Below are 13,018 nucleotides of genomic sequence, written 5' to 3'. Positions count from 1 at the left end.
TCTAAGGTGCCACAAGTACTCCTTTTCTTTTTTGTGAATACAGACTAACACGGCTACTACTCTGAAACCTGAGTATCTTAAAAGGTTCTCATGCTTCCAGGGAGTGAAGGATCAGATGCTCTAGTCTTAACCCAATTGTAGCACTGGTGGTCCCTCCCTACTAAGACAAGTGTCCAGTACCACTTTTAGGTTCTGCAGATTATTTGTGGGTTGGATCACCTGGGAGCTCCCACCCCATAACTTCAGTTTTTATACTTAGGGTGCTTACAGGGTTGAGTGGTGACTCTCTTTTTTTCTATTGGACCCTTGCCATCAGAGCTCTTAGATTTCAGCTCAGTTTCTCTGATGCTTCCATCAGTATCAGGTAGATGGCACTGTTGGATAGCACATCTCTCACCTTTTCTGAGCAAGGTTTTTTGTTTTCTTCATTTTAAGGATTATATTTCTCTATTAACCCCTACTATTAAATGGAATTTCCTCCTCCCATTTCTTTTAATATTCCAGGGTTACACACTGATTAAGTGCTTATCTCTTTCAATATTCTTTCTCCTTCTGGTGCCATAGCAATTCTTATCACTTCTATAATACAACAGTCATTTGAAAAGGAGACCTCCTTCATATTGCCTCTAAATTAAAAAGACATAGCCTGTACATCTTTGATTATATAGTACCATTAATTGCTCATCTTTCAATGCTTGCAGCAGAACAAGAGACATTCTGCTGAAAGAACAAGACAGGTTAATCACATTTAGAGAGGGGGTCTAGCTGATCCCTACAGTGGACCAATATACAGATATGAATTTGGAGTAAAAGCTAGTTTGTTTGGATTTGATGAGGTATCAGGATGTGTGACCTCTGGAAAGTTTCTGGGTCTTACGGAAAGCTATTCCTTAAACACTACCTCCCATTCCTTAACTAGTTTATTTGATGTAGAGTTCCTGACTCCCTCTCTCCGGCACTTAATTTATTCACAGGACACAATTGGTCAATGGTCCACTCTACAGCAGAAAGCAAAATGCTACTCTTTGTCAACCTCTGGGGTTCCCTGGAGCCAACCAGCAAAATGGGAAGCTCTTCCACATGCAAATCTTGTCTGCAGAACAAGCATCTGAAGAATTCGATGAACATCCCGTATCTTATTCCTGGTGTTTGGCATTTCTGAGGTCTACACTAAAAAAGATAGGTTGACCCAGCTATACTCCCTGAGGGGTGTAATTAAGCCTACCTAAACCCAGGTGCAGACAGTGTTAGGTCCGTGGAAGAATTCTTCTGTCAACCTAGCTGCGGGTTCTTGGTGAGGTGGATTAATTACAGTCATTGGAGAACCTCTCCTGTTGGCATAGATGGAGTCTACACTGAAGCACTACAGCAGCACAGCTCCAGAGTCGCACCTAGTATTGCTGTTGCCCAGAGCTGCATGGGGCCGTGAGTACTGGGGCTTGTGCCTTAGCGTTATAATAAGGAGGGAGGCTGTAGCTAGTTAAACATAGAAGTTGTCGCTCTGTATGGGTTTGCAGGGAGCGGCAGAAGAGGGCACCAGAGGGGTTTGCTGGGGAAAGTTTACTGGCGCCAAAGACAACCAGAAGCAGCCGAGACTCTGCCAAACTGGAACTCTGCCCAGGATTCCTGAACTCTGAGTGTAGATGCACTGTTCAGTGACTACCGCTCTGTATTGTGGTAGCACTGGACCGGCGGGTCCTCGTGTTGGATGTAATGCTGTTTTACTACTCCCCCTATCTTTCCCCCCATTTTTATCCATTCATTCCTCTGTAAATATTTCCCTTTCCTATATTCATTGTACTATTCCAGGGTGTGTGTGTGTGTATGTGTTTACTCCAGGGGGCTTGGAACTGGTGCCCTGGGTGGGGTGGAAGGGAGTTTCTCTGCTGCATTCCCGAGGGACTGCCGGCAGAGCAGACTCCATCTTGACCACGAGTGCACTAGAGTTACATGTGTGAAGTACCATACACTCCTGAATCAATCCTTTAGCTAATCAAATGCTCATGTGCAAAGATCAGATGCTCACAAGCCTACAAATGTTGGGCCAGTAGCCTGCCTTGTACAGAGATGTGTATCAGAAACTGGGATGGAGATGGCCAGGCCTAGCAGTCAGAGCTGAAATTAGGAGTCCATGGTGGTCAAAATGAGGCTGGAGGACTGGGAGCAGGGTAGTAACAAGAGCAAGGCTAGGGCAAGCTGGGGCCTGGGGAGTCTTGCCACCATCAGGCAGGAGAGAGTTCCAAGCCCTGAAGTCTCACTGAGCAGACTGAATTGCTGTTGCTTCTGTGGGGCTTATATACCTGCTCCGGAAATCACATGGCCAGTTCCTGGCTTGTGGATTGGCTAGAACCTAGCACGGGAGTGACTCATGGGATTGGCTACAAGCATTGCCTTTGGTGTGAGATCTAAGGTGCAATTGACCTGGGGTAAATGGCTGGTCCTTTGGGTCTGGAAGTAACCTGAATATTGCTGTGATTCTTCATGTAAGGGACCATCTATCAAAGGCAGGCTCACCTGGTTGGCAAGACAAATTGGAGCAGTGAGAGGACTGTCTGTGACTCCATGGTTAGGCTGTTATAGCGCTTGAGCAGTTTATGTTTGATAGCTGGTTGGTGAAATCTAAGTATAGAACTCACAAGCAGTTTGGGGGTGTGCCCTGCTTCCTACCAGTCTGCCATGAGGTTGGTGCTCACGCTCATGAGTTGCTGCTGGCAGCATTGCAGGCAGCAGAGTCCTTACAGGTATAACCCTGCAGTACCTAGAAAACAAAGGCAAGGCAGCCACATAGCCAAGCCCTCTGCAAACAGCCGGAGCCAATTCCTAGGAGTGAGCTGATGAGAGAACAGGAGTGGTGAAAGCCCATTCCTCGGGGGCAGACAAAGCGCTGGAGCATGCATCTGTCACTGGAACAATCTGTGCTAACCCCTGCGGCTGGGTGGAGGAATGTTCCATCTCTTTTGTGATTCTATAAATAACATCTCCACCCCCTCTGTGCAGACACATGCACAGCCCGGCACACATGTCCCCAAACACAGGCATGCATATATGTGCACACATGTACCCTCCCACACCTGCACACATACATAGGTGTACCCACCCACCCCTGCATGCAAGTACCCACACACATTTGTGCACACACATGCGTGCACCCACACACACAAGCACCCATGCACACAAGAATAAAGAGAGCTAATTCCTCCCATAGGCCCAAGTGATCATGCTCTAGGTCTCTCCGTGCCCAGCATGGTGTGCTGTCTGTCCCTTTAAGATAGCTGTGCTGCTACAAGCCCCAATCTCAGAGCAGACACAAGAGCCCAGCCTGGGCACACAGGACATGCCAGGTCCCAGCTGCAACCCCCTTTGCACCATTCCTGAGCCCCCCTCAACATAGTGGGGGAGGGGGACTCCCAGTAGTAGCAGGAGGAAGACAAGGAAGCATGCCCTGTCTCCCCACTAATCCCCTGCTAACCTGCCCACATGTCCCCTCCCTGGCCCTATCCCCACTCACCCCCGCACCTCCCCCCATCCGCTTCTCCCCCCCAAAGGGCTCCCCAGCTCACTGCCCCCTCTAATCCCAAGTGCTTCACGTACATTGCCCTGAAAATACACTAAGTCTCGCCGTCACATAGCGCGGTATAATCCAGCCGTGCCCCAGATATAGATGCCAATCTTCATCATCATCTGCGGCACTGAGAGGGGGAAGGGTGGGTGGGGATTTTGCAAAAAGATCCTGTGGGAATGATGAGGGTGTCACTAAAAATAAGAGCCCACCGCGCCAACACACGCACACAGCACCTGTGCCACACTGCAACCCCCATATAGAGCAACCGTGCCACATCGCAACCCCACACGCAGAGCAACCATGCGCAACTGCAACCGCCCCACACAGATCACCTGTGCCACACCACAATCCCCTCTGCACAGAGCACCTGTGCCACACTGCAGCACAACACACACAGCACCCGTGCCACACCGCAGCCCCCCCACATAGAGCACCCATGCCACACCACAAGCCAACACACAGAGCACTCATGCCACACCGCAGCCCCTCCCCGCAGAGCAACTGTGCCACACCACAAGCCAACACACAGAGCACTCATGCCACACCGCCTCCCCGTAAACAGAGCACCAGTGCCACACTGCAACCCCCCCCCACCAGCACCGTTGAACACCACAACCCCCGCCCCCAGCCAACCACACAGCTCTCCCTCCCCCCTGCTCCTCTCGTAGTGCTGGGCGGAGCAGGAGAGACCGGGGCTGCCAGCGCCGCCGCCTCTGCACCGGGGGCCCGGGAGCCCAGCCCAGGACAGGGGGTCCCTCGTGCCCGCAGCGTCCATCGGCAGTGCGGAGCCCAGGGGGATCTGGAGCCTCGCCCGCGGGGCTGGCCCCTCCCTGCCCGGTAGGCAGCATGGGACAATAGCCGTGCGTGTGTCTGTCTTTGTGTGTGTGTGTGTGTGTGTGTGTGTGCGCAGAGGAAGGTGGGGGTGGGCACCGGGGTGTGCAGAGGATGGCGGGTTCTCTGTGTGTGTGTGTGTGTGTGTGTGTGCAGAGGACGGTGATGTGTGTGTGTGTGCAGATGGTTGTATGTGTGTGCTTGTATGGTTGTGCAGAGAGGATGGTATGTGTGTGAGAGAGAGGATGGCAGGCTGTGTGTGTGTGTGTGTGTGTAGAGGATGGTGATGTGTGTGTGTGTGCACAGAGGAAGGTGGGGAGCGTGTGTGTGCAGAGGATGGTGGGTGTGTCTGTGGGGGGGGGGTGTGCAGAGGACCTCAGTATGTGTGTGTGTGTGCAGAGGATGGTGCAGTGTGTGTGGGTGTTTTTGGGTGTGCACAGAGGATGGCACATGCACAGAGGACAGTGGTGTGGGGGGGTGGGTGCAGAGGATGGTGGCATGCACGTGGATGTGTGCACAGAGGATGGTGGAGTGTGTGTGTATGTGGGCAGAGGATGGTGCAGTGTGTGGAGTGTGTGGGCGGAGGATGGTGGGGTGTGTGTGCAGAGGAAGCAGTGTATGTCTGTGTGGGTGTGTGCAGAGGACAGTGGAGTGTGTGTTTGTGCAGAGGAAGGTGGTGTGGGAGGGTGTGCCAAGCATGGCAGGGTGTGTGTGTGTGGGTGTTTGCAGAGGATGGCAGGGTGTGGGGGTGTGCAGAGGATGGTGGGGTCCATATCCCCCTTGGTCGTGCGGTGGGGAAGCGGGGCTGGTCCTGCTGGGATGCTGGTGGCTGCGGGTGCGGTGGGGCCATGCCCCGGGCTGCCTGTGCTGGGGGAGCAGGCAGCGAGTGCAGCTTGACTCCACTCAGGTGGCTCCTGGGCGACCCGACCCCTGCGGCCAGTGGGTGGCGAGGTGTCCGGGCCCGGGCCCGGGCCCGTCCCCTCCGCGGAGTGACCCAGCCCCACCGCACAAGTTCCCGCAACCTTCCTCCTCACCCTGCCCCCCAGCTCCTCACCCTGCTTCCCTGCCCTGCCTCACAACCCTGCCCTGTCCCCTCCCTACTCCCAGCCTCCTGCCAGCCCCACAACCCTGTCCCTGCCACCCAGGCCCTCCCTGCCCCCATCCTCTCCCCACCTCACAACCCTGCCTCTGCCCCATCCTCTCCCTGCTCCCAGCCTCCTGCCCACCCCACTACCCTGCCCCAGAGTCCCTTCCCTGCCCCTGGCCCCCCAGCTCCTCTCCCTGCCACCGAACCCTCTCCCCACAAACCTGCCCTTGCTCCCAGCTCCTCACTCAACCCCCTGCCCCCTCCCCGCCTCACAACCGTGCCCCCTCCTCGCCCCTATTCCTGGCTCCCTGCCTACCAGGGGGCCTATAAACAGTGGCAGCTTGGCACGTTTAGTGGCAGCAGGGTGAGCTGTGGGGTCACCAGCAAGTCCATGGCCTATCCTGGGGAGAGGGGGGCTATTCAAAGTCAACTTGAGCCATTACTGCTCTCGCTGCTGATGGGATCCCCTTGTTGTAGGGGGCTCCTGCGTGCCCGGGAGGGGGCGGACCTGGGCAGGCTGGCCCTGCATGGCTCAGGCTAGGAGGCTGCTGTAACCATTTATGGGGACTGACTCTTCTCATCAGGGCAAAACCAAACCAAGAGGAACAACCTGCCCCAGCCAGGTGCTGCTGCATCCAGCATGGGGCACTGCGGGGACAGTCCTGCCCCAGCAGAGGACTCTGCCCCGGCCGCAGAGCATACAGGGACGCCCACAGCTTGCTGGCCTGGGGGGACCAGCAGGGAAGGGGGCACTGTAGTGTCAAGGCTAGTGTGGTGCGTGCAGCGGGAACAGGACCGTCTGGCAGAGGCCTGGCCCCATGTGGGCTGTGCAGGCTGGCCGCCTGGAGCCAGCGGGGACAAGGCAGGAGTTGAGGTGCTCAGGGCCAGAGAGCAGATTTCCCCCTCGGAGCAGCTGCATAGAGGCGCTGGGGTCTCTGGCTGATGGGGGGGGAGGGGTTTGCAGCCCTCAGGAAGCCTGGGTGGGCATCCTGGCCTCTCACCTGTCCGGCCTGGGGGCCGGTGCCAAGGGAAGCCAAGGCCTTGGCTATGAGGGAGGGGTCTGCTGCTCTGCTAGAGCTGAATCTATTTCTCGTCGCTTAGAAACGAGCGTGCTAATGCCTGTGCTGGGTGTAGCCTGACGCTCAGCGGAGGGCGTGGCCAGGATCAGCGTGGGCACAGCTCTGCTGCCTGGCATGGATACAGGGGAGGGGGGAGCAGCAGCTGCGGGGCATTGCTGACTCCCAGCCTGGCGGTGGGGGATGCTGCTATTCCATCCCTCACCCCTTCCAGAAGCCAGGCACCCCTTCTGAGCCTGACACCCCCTTCCTGGCAGGCAACCCTTTCCCCTCGTCCTCAAAGGGCTTCTCCTTGGCACAGTTCCCCGCTCCCTGACCCGTCACTCCATTGCGAATGTTCTGCAGCCAGCTCCATACTGCCTCTGCTGGGGGGCTCCGTGAAGGGCTGCAGTGCAGCTTGGCCCACATGTGCGGGGCTACAGGCCTGGGCATCCGCTCCCTGCCCTGCAGCTCCCAGCCCAGCTGTACTCAGGGGCCCCCATGGCGCCCAAGCCCGGCTGCCTCGTATTTCTCAGCAGTGCGGCTCTCAGGGGTTTGGGGTGCAAAGAGCTGATGGTGTCCTCCTTTCATTCCTGGCCTTGTACAACCACTGATTTGTGCCTGGAGTCCTGGGGCCAACCCGCTGGCAGGGCCAGCAACTCTGAGTACCCATGTGAAGGGCCAGGTGGGACCGTGGGTGGCCAGGACACAGAGTGGGACCTCACACATATACTACCAGGAGCGTACCCATTAGCTTCTACAAAGTGAGCCCTGTGCCTGGCAGGATGGGGCCACAGGCGCTCAGGGCACAAGGTGGTGCCCACCTCTCTGGATCGGCTCCTTCGGCAGCAGAGGGTCTGACAAATTGCTGCCTTCAGGCTTCTCTGCGGCCAGCCTGTGGGTTGGGCACCATGTACCCACGGCTGGCTTCCCAGCCAGGCCCTGGCCCCTTCTGCACTGGATCCCTGTCAGGGCCTTGCCACGTCCTGCAATGCCAGCAGGGCATGCAGCCCAGCCACACACAGCAAACCTGAGCTCCCGCAAAGCCAAAGGGCAAGGCCCTGCCTGTTGCTCCCCCAGCCCAGCCCCTGAGGGTGCTGTGTCTGGGAGGGGAACATGGGAAATGGGCCCTATGGCACAGGGAGATGGACTGGCTGGGCTGAGTGAAACAGTGTGTGATGGTTACTGTTTTCTCCTGCCCTCCAAACCCCTGCAGCCCTCAGCCCCCCATGTTACTGAGCCCCCCAACTCCACTCCAGCCCCTTGCACCTCCACATTCCCTGAGCCCCCAACTTTATGCCATCCCTGCATCCCCACATTCCCTGAGCCCACCAATCTCACTCTAGTCCCTGGCACCCTCAACATTCCCTGAGGCCCCCAACCCCACTCCAGCCCCTGTACCCCTCTCATTCCCTGGAGCCTGCCCACATCCTCCTGCACTCCCTTGGTGGTGGGAGGCAGTAGATCATGGCCAGGAGGAGCAGCAAGGGAGGGGGTGGGATTTCAGAATCAGAGTTCAGCTTGGGGCTAGCCACGCTGGCTTTTAGGGGCAGCCGTTCTTGAGCTTGCCTGGGATCCAGTCCCCGTGGACCCCCCACCTCAGCCAGCCCCAGGCAGAGCCCAGCAGCTGATCCCTGCTGGGAGGGTAATGCTCAGGGCAGCACGCCAGGCACAGCCAGACTGTTGCTAAGGCAGGGCCCTGGGTTACCTGCCCGGCGGCTCCAAATTTGAGTGGCATTGAGACAAGTGCACAGGGGCGCAGCTCCGCTCAGATTTGGCCCGGCCACACCAGCAGAGGCAGGGCTCTGCCATTAGCACCCAGCTCCAGTCAGGGGCCAAGGCAGGGGCTTGGGTCCCCTGCAGCCCAGCCTGAACGCTGGCACCACACCAGGCCCTCCCAGCCCCGGGGGACGGCACCGCTCGTGCTGACACCCCTGCCCGGAGCCTGGCGCTGACGTGCCTTTTGGTCCCTCTTGTTCCAGGTGTTGGGGGTAGCGCTGGGATGAAAAGACGCACCGCCGCCTGCTGGACGCTCCTCCTGCTGGCTGCCTTCTTCTGCGACAGCGTCATCTGCAAGGGCGGGCGGGGCGGGGCGCGGGGGGCGGCCCGTGGCAGGGGCATGGCCCGCAGCCGGGCCAAGGCTGCCCCTCGCTACGGCTCCTCGGGAGCGGGGCTGCGGGTGGCGGCAGCGGCGGCGGCGGGCGCAGCGGCGGGCGTGGCAGCAGGAGTGGCCCACAGGAGGATGAGGATCTCTGGGGAGCTTGGTCCAGACGACGGCTCCGAGTTCCAGGAAGGCAACAGGACGGGCAGCGGCGTGTACAGCTACCGCTCGTGGACCTCGGCTGCCGGGGCCCAGGACACGGCGCACCTTGCCATCTCCTTCTGCCTGGTGACTGGCTTCTTCCAGCTCCTTCCCCTGTAAGGGCCTGTGGCGCCCGACCTACCCTCCCCGTGTCGGAGCCTGCAGAGCGGCACCACCCGGCTGGGCCTCGGCAGCACCAGCCCCGTCCAGCTGCGTCTGCTCCCGCCTGCTGCGGGGCCGGAGCAGCCCGCGCTGCCCAGCGGGCTGGAGCCGGAGCAGCTGCCAGTGAGACAGCTGGGGCAGTGCCCCTAGGCCTGATCCCGCTGGGGCTTTGCCCTGGGCTGTGGTGAGGGCAGGTGGTGCAGCAGGGGGACCTAGCGCAGCAGCTGTGGGTGGCATGAGGTTGCCAGGCACTGCCATCGCTGCAGCTTGTGACGGCCCTACTGATGCTGATTGACGTGGACATTTCCCAAAGCACCGGCCCTGCCAGCCTGTGCCACGAAGGGTGGGGCCTGGGCCCACAGGCTGGGGTGGAGCCGGGGCCCACAGGCTAAGGCAGAGCATGAGGGGTGGAGCCTGGGCCCACAAACCGGCGAAGGGCCATATGTCCCAGCCCCAAGGAGCTGCTGCCAGCTCCCTGCCTTGGGGCCCCGCTCTCCTGCCGAGACATGGAAGGGAGGCCGGAGTGGCCTTGTGTGTCCCGTGGGGGCTGCGGTGAAGGCTGGCTGGGGTGAAGCTGTGTGGTGAGGGAAGCAGCTCCATTCCTATGCCAGTACCAATGTGGAGCAGGATGTCGGGGGGCGGGGGGCAGAATCTGGGACTCTGGGCCAGCCTGTCCGAGCATGTGGGGGGCCGGAACTGGGTGTGAAGAGGGATCCAACCTCCCCCTGGTTTGAACCCCAGCCGCTGGCACTGGCTCAGGCTGGTGAGAATGGTGCCAATTGATTCCACAGATGGAGGCAACAATTAGAGCCAGCCTCTCCCAAACCAGAGAAAAGTGCCCTGGCTCCCTCATGCCCAAGGACCCTCCTTGCCCAGCTGCCGCCTCCTCACCACTCACAGGATCCCCCCAGACTGCCGGACACTAGCTGAGGGGGGTCTGATCCCCCACTGACCTCAGCAATGCCCCCCCAGGACGGACTGGCTTCCGTGAACTCTCTGCCCAAACGAGGCCCGTCGAGCCAGGCTGCTTGGGGGGAAAGCCCGAACAGCACTACCAGCCATAGTCCCGCCTTGGGAGCCGCTCAGCTGCAGGTTTGCCCTGACTAGGCCGCGCAGCCACACAGAGCCGTGCTGTGTTCCTGACCCAGCCGAGCCACGTCCCAGCCAGCAAACATTCCAGCTGCTTTGGCTAGCGCCGTGGAGCGGGTGCCCGTTACAGCACAGTGCCAGCATGGGGAAGGGTGGGCTCAGGTTTGCACATACACCAGAAGATCAGTCTCTTGGTTTTGCATGAAGACCACATGCCTCAGCCCCAAATCCTCTGCACCTAATCACAGGGCAGCACTGGCATGTCAGAGGCGTTCCAGGAAAATCGGTCCGTTGGCGTTTGAACTGTTGATCGGTCACAAGTTGGCCCCAGAACGAGTTCCCGCTCTAAATGCCCTGATTTTGCAGGCCCCTCGAGCTTGAGAACGACAGTGTTGGAAGTCCAGAAGGCGGGTGGCAGAGCAATCAGGCGGTGGGAGGGGGAGTCTATGAGCTCAGTGCTCCTTTCTCCTGCCTGCATTCATTATTATGCACTCCCCAAATCCTAGCCCCCTTCCCCCCACTACCTTGCACTCCAGGCCCAAGGAGCAGTCAGGTATTAACCCTACCTCCTCTTACTATGGGAGCAGATTGCACAAGGTCACTTCAAGCAAATTGGGACTAACCCCACCCTCTGGCATGGCTGACTCAAACTCAGCCACGCTGCCTGGCAGAGTGACTGTGCCAAATATAGGTACTTTGGCTAACCTGTCCCTCACCATGAGATGACACTCCCCTCCAGGAGCAGGAGTCCTGTGTCCCGTATTCCCACGCTGGCTAGCCAATGGTCAAGTGTACATTTCCTCCTTGAGTGGCCAGTCCCCACAGGAAAGCCGGTGGCACCGGCAGAGCTGTGTGCTAGGTCTCCAACAGGCCAGAGCTCAACCTTGCTGGCTGCTGCAGCAACTATGGTTCCCAGCCTGTTCTGTGCTATAAATGGCAAAGCCCTCAATGCAGTCACATGTCCCACGGTGGCAGGTCAGGGGTGAGGCTGATGGGCCTTGGCCAGCGGTTGTGCTGCCAGATGTCCCACTAGTAGGTTTGGGAACCTGCTGCAGCAGGAAACTCCTCTGGTACCAGCAGCATGTTTGCCAGGGAGCTCTGGACACCAGCCGAGGGAGAAACTGGGCTCAGGTGACTGAGGAGCTGATGGGGGAAGTGCAAATGGGAGGGGAGGAAACTGCCTTCAGTCCCACTGGGGGGGCAAACAGGGCAGGAAACAGGCAGATCCATGTGGGGATCCAGATTGGTTGGAAGCCAGCTCCATTCACCAGCCCTGCTCTGGCTCCAGCCCCAGCTAGCAGCCAGGAGACCTTTCCCAACACAGCCAGGAGTTAATATAGTCTCAGTCCTTGCAGCTTTTCCACAGGCAGTGGGGAGACAGTGCTCTTCCCAACATCCGGGGGCTCCAGCCTGGAGGGAGGCAGATCCCCCTGCTCTGCGCAGGCTGGGGGAGGGGGCTCCATGCTTCCCACCCACCAGGCTCACCATCAGCTGTCCATCAAACAGTTTGGCCTCCCCCTGCGCAGCGGGTTTGCTGCCTGACCTTGGCACAGACACACAGGCTCTGGCCTCTGAAGAGCATAGGGAGGAGTCTGTTCATGGAATCACTGCACTTGGGGGCACAGTGGTTCTGAGCTTTTTTTAAAAAAATGCCCTCTACATTTTGGACCAAACTCCCCCCATTCCCACTTAACCCACCAGCAGCCAGAGGCAGGGTGCAGGCGGTAGATTGGCACTGAACTGTTCCTCAGTGACCTAGGACTGGTGGGGATCCTCCCACACCGTGTGGCAGGCTGGGCTTTGGGCAGTGTGTGTAGACAGGCCCCTGCTTGCTGTATGTGCATGTGAACAGGGTAGTTATGACATCCCCTTCTCCCCATGCAGAGCCCTGCCCCAGCCCCTTTCCCAGGCCTGATGCCAGCTCGCCCAGCAAGCAGCAGGCCACGTGTTCTTGCACTCACCTGTTTTTAATGTTTCGTGTTTGTAATGGTTTTATACCTGTGTTCACAGTGATGTGAAAATAAAGTCTAGGAGGAGAGTCTGACTCACTGAGCGGGGGGGGGGCATTCCAGAGTGGCACCTCCTCCTGGCATCAGAGGGAGGGCAGGGACAGCTTGCAGACACCCCTCTTCCAGCCCTGGGGCACAAGGGCTGCCTACCCCCTGCACTTGGCATGGGACCTTTCCCTGAAGTGCTCCAGGCTTCTCATCCTAGCACCCTCCACCACTGCCATGGCTTTGCAGGGATAACACTTGGGGGTTGAGAGAGCTGCTGGGCTTGTGCCTGCACTCTGGGTGCAATCACTGCATGCCCCGGGGGGGGGGGGGGATGGGGAGGTTGCTCAGCCAGGCTGCCTTGCTGAAGCAGGTGAGCTGAGAGTGCAGGGGGGAGCACACTCTATCCCCACACCTGGGCACGGCTGCCCCACTAGCACCAGGGGAAGCTTGGATGACTGCCTCCAGCCTACTGCGGGCAGGCCCCAGGGACACACCCGTGCCAAGGGTTCTCCCATTCCTGCTCATTGGTCGTGTATGGCCTGTAGCACCTTCCCCCACGGCTCCCCCAGAGCTCTGGGAACAGGCAGCAGTTCAGCCCTGCCTTCTCCCTGGGAGATCAGGAGATCTGAGGTGTTATATGGCCTGATGGGATCATTCAATCTGATCTCCTGCAGAGCACAGGCAGACAGCCCACCCTGTGACTGCTGCCACCAGCCCCTATCCCATCTTGAGTTAAGACTCCATGTGATAGAAAATCCCCAAGTGCCTGGTCAGCTATTCCAGGCGTTAATTGGCCTCACTGTTAAAAGTGTGTACCTTATTTCCAGCCAGAGTTTGTCCAGTCACTGCTTCCAGCCCTTGAAACTAGGGTAGTCGTTGGCTGGTGGATTTAGGAGCTCTCTCCTGGTAGGGATCCCTACCTCGGGGAGGTTG

The 13,018-nt window shown here is 58.6% G+C and overlaps 1 protein-coding gene across 1 annotated transcript; it reads left to right on the top strand.

The window, feature by feature from the left end:
• Positions 1–4,201: 4,201 nt before the first annotated feature.
• SPRN (shadow of prion protein) lies at positions 4,202–12,126 on the top strand. Its single transcript, XM_038410345.2, has 2 exons — positions 4,202–4,399; positions 8,518–12,126. Exon 2 carries the CDS (start codon positions 8,538–8,540, stop codon positions 8,955–8,957), a length of 420 nt encoding a protein of 139 aa, XP_038266273.1. The 5' UTR covers positions 4,202–4,399; positions 8,518–8,537; the 3' UTR covers positions 8,958–12,126.
• Positions 12,127–13,018: the final 892 nt, after the last annotated feature.

Source organism: Dermochelys coriacea, chromosome 7 (assembly GCF_009764565.3).
Source record: "Dermochelys coriacea isolate rDerCor1 chromosome 7, rDerCor1.pri.v4, whole genome shotgun sequence".
NCBI classification, from domain to species: Eukaryota; Metazoa; Chordata; order Testudines; family Dermochelyidae; genus Dermochelys; species Dermochelys coriacea.
This window is presented reverse-complemented; position numbering and strand designations above follow the sequence as displayed.

Coding starts and splice junctions, on each gene's coding strand:
- SPRN (XM_038410345.2), top strand. CDS start 8,538: ATGAAAAGACGCACCGCCGCCTGCTGGACGCTCCTCCTGCTGGCTGCC.